Source organism: Balaenoptera borealis (genome assembly GCF_965194805.1).
Source record: "Balaenoptera borealis genome assembly, contig: HAP1_SCAFFOLD_1126, whole genome shotgun sequence".
Taxonomy (NCBI): domain Eukaryota; kingdom Metazoa; phylum Chordata; class Mammalia; order Artiodactyla; family Balaenopteridae; genus Balaenoptera; species Balaenoptera borealis.
The window spans coordinates 28,493-42,823 of NW_028123087.1; the positions used below are offsets into that span (position 1 = coordinate 28,493).

The 14,331-nt window shown below is 40.9% G+C and overlaps 1 protein-coding gene across 1 annotated transcript; it reads left to right on the forward strand.

Moving 5' to 3' along the window:
- The first annotated feature begins 1,650 nt into the window (after positions 1-1,650).
- On the forward strand, positions 1,651-4,644 carry GSPT2 (G1 to S phase transition 2). Its single transcript, XM_082409195.1, has 2 exons — positions 1,651-2,200; positions 2,307-4,644. Exon 2 carries the CDS (start codon positions 2,318-2,320, stop codon positions 4,214-4,216), a length of 1,899 nt encoding a protein of 632 aa, XP_082265321.1. The 5' UTR covers positions 1,651-2,200; positions 2,307-2,317; the 3' UTR covers positions 4,217-4,644.
- Positions 4,645-14,331: the final 9,687 nt, after the last annotated feature.

The window sequence follows — 14,331 nt, forward strand, 5'->3', positions numbered from 1 at the left end:
TACAGAGAAGCCTTCTCTATTGGCTGGCAAAGTTCTATTGATTTGGTTGGTGGTTACAAGCGTGTTTTCCTTCTAAGTCAATAAGCTATAATTTTGTTTTATGCAATTTTCTGTATTTGTGCTATATTTTGCAATAAAAAATTTTAAGGGGAAAATGATTGAATTAAGCACTGGCCAGATATTGCCTTTGATGGGACTTCTCCCATATACTGATGAACTCCCTCAAAGTTCTAGGCAGATCAACTGGAGACAATCAGCCCATCACACAAACCAAGAGCGTTTTTTCCCAGGTTAGTCTCTGTGTATATAGCCTGGTCAGTGTTTCTTTCTCTTGGGTGTATCTGCCTCTCCCTGAGCCCCAAGGATGATGGCTTGTGAAGACATCCAGTCACCATTTCTCCTTTAGGTTTCTAAAAGTGAATCATCCTCTGTTCTCTAACAGAGATATTACTAAGTAGCAGTTACACTAATATTCTCATGATCAATACAAATGACCCAGGTAAAGGAAATGTCCCTGGTCTGTTCCACTTCCTTTCTATTACTAACTTTATGTGAACACAATTGCCTAAACCTTGACAAGTTCTCCCAGAGGCATTTTAGTAAGTCTATCTGAGGTTCACAGAATGCCCAAGAAAGGCTCCAGCACATTGTAGAGTGCTGTTCAAGGGTCTCTGCACATTCACCCTCTCATTTCTTCCTATTCTTTGTGAATAGGTGTGTACATTCTCTTTATGTGATAGCACATAATTAAGCCAATACCTGAGGCAAAAAGAATGAAGGGGTTTCACATCTAATGGCTTGGGAACAGCACAGAGCTAGTAAAATAATGGCAACCCCAGACTGAAACCACCAAGGATCCAAGCGTGTTAGACATACGACATTTTTTTCTACCCCTGAAATCTGCAGAACAAAATTCTTAAGTTATAAATCAGTTACTAATTTTTACATTTTGGGTTGTTGTTGGATTTATTTAATATCCAACTCTATGACTTCATCTTGTACTAGCAAACTGCATTTTCCCAGTATCTTTTTTCTATTTCAGTTTGATCTAAATTAAGATAATTTACAAAGTAGCTCTTCTAGGCTTTGGCTCAAATGTTACAAACTCTTTCTAAGAGTGAAATTCTATTGCTTAGGGTCTTATGGACTTTGCCCATCTCAGAGGTCTTAATCGGCTTAATTAGGCTGATATCCACAAGCCTTGCAAGGTTCCAATATGACACTGATTCTTTCTTAGAGCAAACCCAGTATCAGCAGTAAGGTTCCAGGCCCCCAGAATTAGAGAGGAAAGCCTGTGGACCTAGGGTGTACTCCAGGGAGGTGCTGGTGAGTGGGGCAGGTACACCAGAATACAGTTGGTTAGAAGAATACAAGTGATCTGAGTCCTGTGCCTGTCTATGTGATCCACCACCGCATCACAGGCCAGCCATTGTCCTGGCACCTGCACAAATGCTGTAGGTTGTGCAGTTTTACCGGGACAAGGGTCTCCTTGGGAATTCCTTCTATGTAGATACAGCCAAAGTGCTTAACATGAAAAAAGGTTATAACCCCATCTTTACACCGTAGAAGCCATCAGCCAAAGTTATAGGCTTATGGGGGGGGGGGGGGGAGAGGGGGGCGGGAGGGGCGGCACTGGAAAAGGGAAATCCAAAGGCCTCGGGTTTCAAATTAATACTGATCTAAAGTCGCATTTCCAAGGTTCGGCTTCATCTCCCTGTATTTCAAGAGCGCCTCCCTGATCACTAATTTCTTCCTTAGGTTGCTGGGTAAACCTTTAATCCCTATCCTACCTCCATTTGTTCAATAGCAATTTTCATTTTCACTTGAATCTGAGTAGAATTGGAAATCAGGTGTGCCTGTCTAGGCTTAATCATTAAATCGTGGTCAAATCGCTCTCCCGGAGCGCGTGAACAAAAATGAATGGACATTTTCGTAAAAAAAAAAAAAAAAAAGAGAGAGAGAGAGAGACTTTCGGACTTTACCCAAGACTGAGGATGCAGGAGGCCGAGCGTACGGATGGCAGCGAGGGGTCAATCCCCGCCCGGCGCCGGGTCGGCGGTGGAGGAGTCGGAAGTGGTCGGGGTTTGGGGGAGGAGATCCGCTCACACACAACAGGAGAGGCTGCGCCGCCATATCTGCTGCCGCCGCCGCAGTTGCGAATGCAGCGTCGGGACCGGGCTGCCTCCGCGCCGCCGCTAAGGTTCGTGTCGCTCCCCCCCGAGCCCCCTGCTCTTGCCGCCTCATCCCCGGCGGCACTGCCCGCTCTTTCTGGCCCGCTGAGCCCGCTCCCTCCCCGCATCCATCAGGGCTGAGGACCATGGATCCGGGCAGCAGCAGCAGCAGCGACTCGGCTCCCGACTGCTGGGACCAGGTGGACATGGAAGCACCGGGTTTGGCCCCGAGCGGGGACCGAGCCGCCTCGGCGGCTGCGGCGGCGGCGGCCGAGGCCCAGCGTGAGCCCCTCAGCTCGGCCTTCAGCCGACAGCTCAACGTCAACGCCAAACCCTTCGTGCCTAACGTCCACGCCGCGGAGTTCGTGCCGTCCTTCCTGCGGGGCCCGTGCCAGCCGCAGACCCCCCCGGCCGACGCCCCCGGCATCGATGAAATCTGCCCCGCCGCGGGCGACCCTCAAGGTAAAAGGCTGGGACGGGGGGCACCTGTGGAACATTCCAAAGAGGAACAGCTAGTGTGGCATGAAGGTTCCAATTCAGCCGTTACCATGGAACTTTCGGAACCTGTTGTAGAAAATGGAGAGGTGGAGATGGTCTTAGAAGAATCATGGGAGCACAATAAAGAAGTAAGTGAAGCTGAGCCAGGGGGTAGTTCCTTGGGAGATTCGGGGCCCCCAGAAGAAAGTGGCCAGGAAATGATTGAGAAAGAGGAAATCAGAAAATCGAAATCTGTGGTCGTACCCTCAGGTGCTCCTAAAAAAGAACACGTAAATGTGGTATTCATTGGGCATGTAGATGCCGGAAAGTCAACCATTGGAGGACAGATCATGTTTTTGACAGGAATGGTTGACAAAAGGACACTTGAGAAATATGAAAGAGAAGCTAAAGAAAAAAACAGAGAAACTTGGTATTTGTCCTGGGCCTTAGATACAAATCAGGAAGAACGAGACAAGGGTAAAACAGTAGAAGTGGGTCGTGCCTATTTTGAAACAGAAAAGAAACATTTCACAATTTTAGATGCCCCTGGCCACAAGAGTTTTGTCCCAAATATGATTGGTGGTGCTTCTCAAGCTGATCTGGCTGTACTGGTAATCTCTGCCAGGAAAGGAGAGTTTGAGACTGGATTTGAAAAAGGTGGACAGACAAGAGAACATGCGATGTTGGCAAAAACAGCAGGGGTGAAATATTTAATAGTGCTTATTAATAAGATGGATGATCCCACAGTAAATTGGAGCAGCGAGAGATATGAAGAATGTAAAGAAAAGCTAGTGCCCTTTTTGAAGAAAGTCGGCTTCAGTCCCAAAAAGGACATTCACTTTATGCCCTGCTCAGGGCTTACCGGGGCAAATATTAAAGAGCAATCAGATTTCTGCCCTTGGTACACTGGATTACCATTCATTCCGTATTTGGATAATATGCCAAACTTCAACAGATCCATTGATGGACCAATTAGACTGCCAATTGTGGATAAGTACAAGGATATGGGCACTGTGGTCCTGGGAAAGCTGGAATCAGGATCCATTTTTAAAGGCCAGCAGCTTGTGATGATGCCAAATAAGCACAATGTGGAAGTTCTTGGAATACTTTCTGATGATGCTGAAACTGATTATGTAGCCCCAGGTGAAAACCTTAAAATCAGACTGAAGGGAATTGAAGAAGAAGAGATTCTTCCAGGATTCATACTCTGTGATCCTAATAATCTTTGCCATTCTGGACGCACATTTGATGTTCAGATAGTGATTATTGAGCACAAGTCCATCATCTGCCCAGGTTATAATGCGGTGCTGCACATTCATACTTGTATTGAGGAAGTTGAGATAACAGCCTTAATCTCCTTGGTAGATAAAAAATCAGGAGAAAAGAGTAAGACACGGCCCCGCTTCGTGAAACAAGATCAAGTGTGCATTGCCCGTTTAAGGACAGCAGGAACTATCTGCCTTGAGACATTCAAAGATTTTCCTCAAATGGGTCGTTTTACTTTAAGAGATGAGGGTAAGACCATTGCGATTGGAAAAGTTCTGAAACTGGTCCCAGAGAAGGACTAAGCAGTTTTCTTGTTGCCCCTACACAATACTGTGAGAATTGACTACAAAAGTTCACCACCTTCTCTTATTTACTGCCCATTGAGAGACTTTTCTCCATATTTTGCAAAGAAAAATTTCACAGCAAAAATTCATGTTTTGTCAGCTTTCTCATGTTGAGATCTCAGTTGTGTCACTGCTGAATTTACCCATAAGTTTCCTCCTCCTATGCCATTCTGCTTCCTTGAACAGAATCAGTAATAGCTTTGTAAGTGATGTGGATGTAATTGTCTATAACAATGAAAAATTAATATATTTTTTAATTTTTCATTTTCCCTTAGGATATTTAGACAACCCTTGTTCCACGCAGACCAATCAGAGTGTGTCAGTGTGTGTGTACATGTTAAAAAGACAACTAACATGTGAATAAAATATTCCATTTGAAACTCTTATTGGTATTTGAAATGCTTTCGAATATATTTTTTAATTTGTCTGTAATACTTCTCAATTAGGATTTTTACTGTCTCAAGTAACTGAATACATTTTATTACCTGGGCTTTTAACAACTGTCCTGCACTCATTGTTTTAAATGAGGAATTTACAAACAATGCACAGGTTTGTGTTAAAGGAAAAATTTTAATTTTGAGAAAAATAATTTAGAACTCTTCCCAATGAACTTTGTTTTCTGTGTTCAAGTCTAGTCAATAAAGGAGCTCTTCTGCTTCCCCACTTGTGATTTGAAAAAGAAAAGCTCAGGCCATCTATCAAGTCCCCAAATGTTGAACATGGCCAGATTACAAATGTACCTGGGGATTCAGACCGTATGTTGACTAGACTGTTATCTGCACTCCCTCATCTTAATACACCCCTTTGTTTTATTCACCAAGAGACTTGTGATGTGGGACACAACACAGTAAGGGGCATGACTATTGAGAAGGTAAATGCTTGCAATAGTAAGTCATTCACTGACAAGTAAGGGTTATTGAGGGTCCTGAGCTTGGAGATGGGGAGACCATTCCACTCTTCTATTCTTCAGTGCTTGGGGTTAGTAGGAAAGGTGGGAGGTCATTTTTACAATCAGTTCATGACCCACTCTTGGGGTCAGAGTTAACTGGACTCATCTCTGAAGAGTACATTGAGGAAAACACCAACTATGGACCCTGAGGTGGCTACTTTTATTGCCAGGAGAGTGGCCTTATAACCTGCGTAACTATCAACAGCTGCAAGAACTTTCTGTCTTGGTAAGTAGGTAGTGGCCCAGTGTAAACACTGCCCAATGGTGGGCAGAGCCAATTCCTCACACTCATGGGGTGGTTGAACAAGGGTGGAAACTGCTGCCGGAACACTATGGGCTATGCTCAGGACCTTTCTCCATGGTCCCTTTGTTTGTGTCCCCATGTACCTCCAGGATATCTAACCTGTCAGAGGTAGCCACAGGTCTTGTCAGGGCATCAACAGCATGGCTCTGTGCATCATCCAACCATAGATCTTCAGGGCACCCACAAGGGAAAAGAGGATTTTTATTTTGTCATATGTCAGCTAACCTAACCCACAGGGATGTGCCTCATGTTGTCTTGGACCCAGTCCTTTAATAATTAGAATATCAGTGGCAAGAGTTTCGTCTTATTTTACAGTTCCTTCTCTTGCCTCTGTGCTCTGAGCTTTGTACAAAATACAGGCCAATCCAGTGTTTGCTAAAAGTTTTGCCCTGGCAGCCACTTTTTAAAAATTTATTTCTGATGCTGCATCAATCTCATTGTTTTGCAATTTTAGTAATTTACCAAAAGGATAATTGTGGATAGCATCCACTAATAGGCCAAAGCCACAAGGCAGGACAGAACTCTTTTTTTCTCCACCCGATTTGGATAATTTCCCATCAAAAACTGGCTCCTAAATGTCTTTTCTCATTAGTCAGTTGTATAGAAATTTCTCCACCAGGAGCTCTGAACTCTATAAACAACTTTCAGAGACCAGGACATAAATCTTTGGGAGTGGATTTTAGAAACCAATAATTTTCATTTCAGTGATCATCCAGGTGGTTGGAGACACCTGACCCTGGCTCTTTAAGAAAATATTCAGTATATAAACTCGTGGTAATGGTTTTTTTCTAACTTCGTGAATACCTTCATTTATAATTCTTAATGTCTGGTAGTGTTCTCCAATACTGCAAATTGAGGCCATTCACAAACACAGTACAGTTTCCACAGGGCATACAAAACAGTGTCCCTTCAGAGGTCCCGTTTCCTCTAATTCAGACCAATTTACCTTAACTGTGCCAAGAGCACCTCAAATTCCTGGTAAGCAAGATCAGTGTAGAAACTCCCCAAGTCTGGCTGCATCCTGTAAATACATCATGAATTTACTACGTCAGGATGACTCTTGGTGACTTTTCTCCCAAGGTTCTTCCTTTTATTCCTCATTATAGGACAAATCTGTGGAGATTTAGGAAAAGGGCCCAACTTATTTGGTAAGTCAGCAAAGACCCATGAAGGAAAGAAAGTGGAAAGCTTGGGCTGGGTAGAAGCTAGCAGACCTCCACATTGAGCATCTTTCTCTGGTACCCAGGACAAATTGTCAGTGCTATTAATATCCACTATGGTTACCATTCCTGTCTTCAATAGACAAATCCTTTCTCAAAATAGACTCTCTTTTTACAGTGTCATGATTCTGATTTACTACAATGCAAGAACCTGCTCTTTTTAAAGTTTACTTATGCACATTTTGCAGTACAAATATTCAACCCACACACTTTAGTTAAAATGACTTGTTTAGTTGCAGGAAAATTATTAGTTACCGTGTCATGGCCATACAAAAAGAAACTATCCAGCAACCACACAAATTCTGCCAAAACCTGAGCATTTGAACATGTTCACATTGATCCAGTGCCTGTTTTTATGTTCAATATGATTCTATATTTTCTGTTGCGGGTATTGACATATTTTCATTTCTCCTAGTTTTCAGTTAACAATATCCACTCATGGTTGGCCACTGGGTGGAAGGAAAATTTGATCCCAGATTTCTCACCAGAGACACGACTGTTTCCACTGAGTGGGGAAAGTGGGCTTGCCTTAGAATTTGGTAGAGGCTTTTTCAAACCACCCTGTGGGTGTTAGTTAATGTTCAGCCAATCACCAAGATCAACAAGGGAAAGGGAGAGAAAAAAGAACCTACTGTATGAACATGCCACGTATGAGAAAATAAAACAAGAGAAAAAAAAGCTTTGTTTACATACAAGAGGGCACAGTTTACAATTTGACACTATAGCCCGTAGAATATTCACTATCGGATTCCCTTACAGTTCTATCTTGCACTCAACAATGCAGATTGTTTTAGAGGAAATTTGTCTAAATTCTAGGGGGATTCTCTTTTCCTTCACTTATCCTTTAAAAAATTGTATAGTTTCCTTTATAAGTCAGTGGATGAAAGGTTCAGGCTCTAAGAATCAGACATCAATCAAAAGGGTTTCCGGCAAAGCCCCTTGTTTTCTACTCAGATTAATATTAAGCAATCAGAATTTACATGCACACATGATTTTCAGACAGTTCTCAGCCCTCTAATGAAGATATTTCTCGCTTTCATTGTTGAACTTCAAAAGTCCAAGCAGAGGATATTGAGACCTGCCCCCAGTTTTAGAATGAGAGGACAAAAAGAAAAAAAAAAAGATTTGTCCAGTCAGGCTGCTGTATACATTCATGTCGCTGTATCTCTCATTTGATATGATATATATCCAATAAGTGTCCAATTATAGCTCTTCTTTCCTCATATTTGGGTCTCTGATTAAAAGGCTTCCTCTAATCTCTAACAGAGACTTAGATGAATTATCTCCTCCTGAGACTGCCTTTACTAGCTGTACCACAGTCTATCAGTGACCTTTTGCCATACCAATAAATTTACAGAACGCAATGTCACATGGCAAATGAGCAAGAAAGACCCCAACTGGCTTCTGCTGGTTTAGCTGACAGTTCCTGGATTAAAGGTTAGTGTTTGATTTCTACCTTTTATTTCTTTTTGCACCCTGCTTTAACTGATGCTCATATGACATATATTATTTAGCTTTCCAAACTGCTTTAGCTTCTTTTGCCAATTTGGTAAGGTATAAATGAATAGGTGAAATAAAATGTATTAATACATTTAAAAAATTTTTAACATCTTTATTGGAGTATAATTGCTTTACAATGGTGTGTTAGTTTCTGCTTTATAACAAAGTGAATCAGCTCTACATATACATATATCCCCATAGATCTTCCCTCTTGCATCTCCCTCCCACCCTCCCTATCCCACCCCTCTAGGTCGGTCACAAAGCACTGAGCTGATCTCCCTGTGCTATGCAGCTGCTTCCCCCTAGCTATCTATTTTACATTTGGTAGTATATATAAGTCCATGCCACTCTCTCACTTTGTCCCAGCTTACCCTTCCCCCTCCCCGTGTCCTCAAGTCCATTCTCTACGTCTGCATCTTTTTCAAAATATCTAAAGGCTTAACTCCTGAGTGATGCTAATGACAGAATGCTTCATCCCCATCTGTGTTCTTCAATGTGTGCCAAACCCAAAAGAACTCTGGTCTGAAAGGGTAATGAGCTGCAAGCATACATTTTGCACGTTTAAGAAGGGAACACCAAGGTTTGAAGGGAAGGAGATACATCTAAGGAGGCTTTAACCTTAAAGGACGGTGATTCAGGACAGATGTGTGATGGCTTCACAAGATCCTGGTAGTGAGTAAAAAGTTGCAGTGACCAAACTTAACATAATTCAAGAACATTTGCCTCTATGGATGGCACACTATTCAAGGCCTGAAGGGAAGTTGGGGGCACGAGAAAGGTCATATTGATTTCCCAGCAGAATCTGAACTGGGCCTCCAGGTGGCTAGGGGACAAATGCACATCAGATTCATTCTGTGAGACAAAGAGGTCAAAACTGCTGGCAATACTGGCAGCATGGCACCAACTCTGATGGTGATACTACCAAGCCTCACAGATCCCCAGGTATCAGTGTTAGGTCTCACACTATCTACCAATGCCTGACTGAGTTAGCGGTATCCAAAATAACACATATGACCTGAGTGTTCAGATGTAACAGCTACAATGAAGGGCAAGTTCTGCTCTGGGCCACCCTGGTGCCCCCACCTCTTCCAGAAGATCCCATTGTCAGAGAAGTGGCCAGATCAAAATATGTCCCCTTCCTGACATAGAATATACCTAGCATGGTGCTGAGGAGATAGTGGACCTTTTTCTTCTCCTGCTTATGTTTTAGACAGTGATTTGGTAAGCTAGAGAAGGGACGTTGACCCATGGCACTGGGGTAATGCACCGTGAAGCCACTAATTGGAACCCTGAATAAGCCACCTCACCCCTCTTCTATGAGTCCCTGGTCCCTCATGCATAATGTAGAACTAATGCCAGTTACCTCGTGTTGGGCTGCACCCCACAGACTTGCAAGATCTGTACTTGCTCAGCCTCAAGACCGAAGAAAGAACCCAGAGTCAGAGACGTCAATGGTTTAATGGATGGGAGATCTTACATGTCTGAAGCAAGGTCTTGGAGAGACACCCCACCATGTGCGGCGAAAGGCAGGCAGGACATGGTGGCAGTCTTTGCTCCCACGGGGAGGGGGAGGTTACCAGTTATAGGGGGAATTGATGTCTGGTCAGCTCATTGGTTACCAGGGAAACCAGCAGAGGAGCACGCCCCTCACTGCCCCACTGATAAGCTAACAGGTTGAGATGTTCTGATCTAAAGATTAGAACAATCACTAGCTGGGGCTGGGGGCAAGTACATGGGCATTTACTGATTAGGCTCTATGATTAAGAGGGAAGGTCAGTCATGTGAGTAAGGCGTAAGTGAAGCAGGGACTGGTTGAGCAAGGCATGTACAGAGAGTAAAAGAATAGCCATCTTGGGTGGCCTGATCAAACACCTTGTTTATAGGATTGTTGTGAGTACTGAACAAGGTAGCACATATGAAAATGTGGCTCAGTCCTTGTGAGTTTATTTCCTTCAGTGCATAGTCAATCCTTACCCTTGACTGTGTTTTTGACTGTAGGAGCTCTGCTTCTCCTTCTCACTAGATTTGTTGATTGCTGACGCAATAACTTTTCCTACCAATGCCCTATGGTAAGAAAAACTGAGTTTTTAAAAAGAGGAAATATGTCCAGCCCCGGAGGTGGGTAGGGGGACTCAGAATTTGTCCAGTCCAGTCATGGCTATCCCATTCCCCTTTGTCAGATGATGGGTTTTCCAGCCTCCTCTACACCTAAGGGTGGCCATGTGACCCAGTTGTTCCCAATGATGTGTACAGGAATGTGTTGGGGACTTCTATAGAAAAAGATGGTACTTGGGATATGATAGAGATGACTGGAGCAGTTGCAGCTACATTGTGACAAGCACATGGTCATAGAGTCAACCTGCTGAAAAATGGCTGAGCAGGAGGATGGAAGCTGTGGTATCCTTATGGCATCTTTGAACAGCTGAGCAATGCAAGTGTATTTCCAGGCTTCTTATCAGGAAAGAAAAAAAGAGTAAGGCCCTGTTTATACCATTGTCTCTAAACTTTAGCTGCATAGTAAACTCATTTGAAAGTAGCTTTTAGCAATACTAGTGCCCTCCTCCATATCCAGAAATTCTGATTAATTAGTCTATATTATGGCTGTGGACATTTTAAAAAAAATCTTTCTGTTATACTGTCAGATACATGAGAAGATGTACCATTATAAAGAACCCATGTAGATCTCACATAGCTCCAACAGTTAAGAACTCTTGGTTAATTTTATTTCATCTACACTCCCACCTACTTCTCTCCACCTGCAGATTATTTTGAAGTTAATCCTAAACATCATGTCACTTAACAAAAGATTATTTCAGTATGTATCTCTAAAAGACCTAGACACTTTAAAAATACAAGCACAGTAATATTATCTCATGTAAAATTAATTATAATTCCTAAATATCTTCAAATATTCATTCCTAGTTTAAGTGTTCCAATTGTGTCATAAATAATTATTTTTTTGAAATTCAATTTTCAAATCAGGATCCAGTTTATGCCCATGCATTATAATTTGTTAACATGCTTATTAAGTCTCTTTCAACCTATAGGTTGTCCCTTCTTTTGTTTTTCTTGTAATTTATACACTGAACAACTTGGGTCCTTTGTTCTCTAGTTTCATACAGTCTGGATTTTGCTGACATCCTCCCTTTGTCATTGTTTAACAAGTCCCTCTATCTCCTGACTTTCCCGTAAATTGGTTGTTAGAGATAGAGGCTTCATTGGAGTCTTCTCCTTTTTTTTTCTTTTTTTCTTTTTTTTAAGCAAGAATACCTCACAGGTAATGCCATGTACTTCTGTCTGGATATACAAAATGTCTGGTTTGTCTCTTTTTTTTATGAAGTTAGCAGACACTGATGATTAGTGCCTAGATCCAGTATTTTGTTACAGCTTGTAGTACGAAGATATTCTATTTATCTTTCTTCATTTATTAACTAGAATACCTCTCTAAAGAGAATCTTTTCCTCATTAATTATTTGATAACACAGTAGATATACAGATGGAAGGATAATTATTTGATCCTTTCCTTCCATTTAAGAGTTTTCAAATTATGAATTTATTTCTTAGCACTTTTAAAGGTGACCACAGAGTACACTTTAGAATCACTATGAATACAATATCTAAACACGTTTAATGTGTTCAAATCTATTTACTTATTATTCTTATAGATGCTCAAACTGTACCATTTTTAGGCATTTAGGCTCTTCAGATTAGCTAGTGAATCCTTCTTACATGACCCCGGTAGTCCTTCCACTTTTCTGGTGCATCAGGTTGTCCAAGGCTCACTTTATACATTTCCTAAAGTCAGTTAATTTATCATGTAATCCATATTTCTTTTTTTAGTGGAAAATGCTGTTTAGAGAGTAAAATCATAGTGCTTATCTGCATGCTACTGGGTTCATCATGGTTTCTAGTGCTTTGTAGGGGGCAGAGCTAAGAAATAGGTATTTTAAAAAGCAAAATATAGCATGAGTTTATACTGATACTTCTCATTCAAATTCAGGGCTCCAGGGTATTTGCTTTACACCCTTGATCTTTCATCAGTATGTCCTTTCTCTGAAACCACAAGTCTTGACTCCCAATAACACTGAAAAAATTAAAAATTGCTCATTACTGTTATCCCACAATTCACAACCAAGTATCCAAAAAACCATGCCAACATTACCAATAAAAATACTGATTCTGAAAATAGTTTAAAGTTTTTATCTGATTCTTTTGGTCCTCAGGTTATATCCTCTAGGAATGTGCAGAACAAATGGCTATATTTTAAAACCATTAAAAATAGTCTCAAAAAAAAAAGTCTCTGTGTGGTAATGCCATCAACTGGATGCACAATAAAGTATAGTAGATTCATTTTGCTTTTCATTAAGTTTACCTTAATTAGTTTTTATAAATATGCAGAAAAGTTACATAATACCAAAGTCAAACCTACAAAACAATGTATTTTAGCAAAATCCGGCTTGCCTTCTTGTCCCTACCACTCTGTATATTCTCACATATGTACTTTTTTTTAGTTTGTTGATTATAATTCCATGTGTATTCATACTTACCATGTATGGTAAGTGATAATGTACTATACAGTTTCCCCATCTTGATTTTTCTTCACTTGTCAATATATCCCAGAGAGTGTTCCAAATCAATATATAGAAATAGTCATCATTCCTTTCTATAGCTGCATAATATTCAATTATTTTGTTTTTCAAGTCCTCTACTCATGGACGTTTAATTATTCCAGTTTTGTTATAACACATATTTCTGCAATCAATAACATTTTCATATTTTCCCAGTGTTTCCTTGATTTTGAGAATTGGGATTTATGGACTAACAGGTATGTGCTAGATATTGCCAAATTCCCCTCCATAAGAATTTTACCATTTTGCAAGAAGTTTGTCTATTTAAAAAACTTCCCAGGTGATTCTATGGTTCTGCAAGGGTTGAGAACCACTGGTTTTAGTTGTTGTTAGTTGTTTTTTATTGTTGTTGTTGTTTAATTTGTTTTGGATTTGTTGTTGTTGTTATTGAAGCTAAATAAGAATCTAATGCACAATTCATAATGGAAATGTTCCTACGAGATCCAATACTAGTAGAGATCAGGGACTGTGCTGCATTCATCACTACATGCACAGTGGCTAGCACAGGAGCTCCAACTAGCACATGCTTATTAAGTATATGTTGAATATTGAATGATGTAGTGAAGTGTAGTGACATCATATTTAATTGGTTTCTTATCAAAATATATTACTGTGCCTGCCCCTACACCAGAGGTTTTATTCTCTGAAATCATGGGGTGGGTATTATTCATACATTATGTAGCAAACCTTTCTTTAGAGTGTACCACGTGACTGGCAGGATTCTGGGTAGTATAGATAGAATAGAAAGGAAAACAGGCAAAAATCTGTGCCACTGTAGAATTTATATTTTAGTGGGGAGATACTAAAGAAAATAAGAATTGAATATGAGCAGAGGAGTACTAAGTGCTAAGAAGAAAATTAAAGCAGTGTAACAATGAGACTGACAGGGATTTTAGCTGTGGTTTGGTTAGACCTGTCTGTGCCTTTTAAGCAGAAACCTGAATTAAATGAAAGATGGCTTGTCACAGAGAGCATTTTTGAATATTTATTGAGTAAATGAGTGCTTATGATTGTCAATAGAATCTTATGTCTCTAGCTATGAACCTGTCCTCAGATCAAAGCACCCCTCCCTATTCCTGTGTGTTAACACCTCTCTTTCCATCCCCCCATGGTGGACCACAAAAAGCCTGCTTGAGAAAAACTGGACTCATTCCACATAATCACTAAGTTAGATCTTCTGGATATATATCAAACCTTACAGCTAGACAATAGAAAAATATCTTCTCAGGGACATGAGGAGTATTCATAAAACTTTATGCCAGGTCACAAAGAAAGTATCATCAAATTCAATAAAATAGAAATAACACAACCAGCATTCTTTTTATCATAGTACAATGAAGGTAAAACATTTTTCTAGAAGTCTTTACATCAGAAAAATTTAAAAACCTATTAATGAGGGCAGAGTTGCACAGAGGAAGTGTGCTGGGCCCACAGAATTATTAAATGGGGGCTTCCCTGGTGGCACAGTGGTT

Excerpts from the sequence above, each read along its gene's own strand:
- GSPT2 (XM_082409195.1), top strand. The coding sequence starts at position 2,318 with ATGGATCCGGGCAGCAGCAGCAGCAGCGACTCGGCTCCCGACTGCTGG.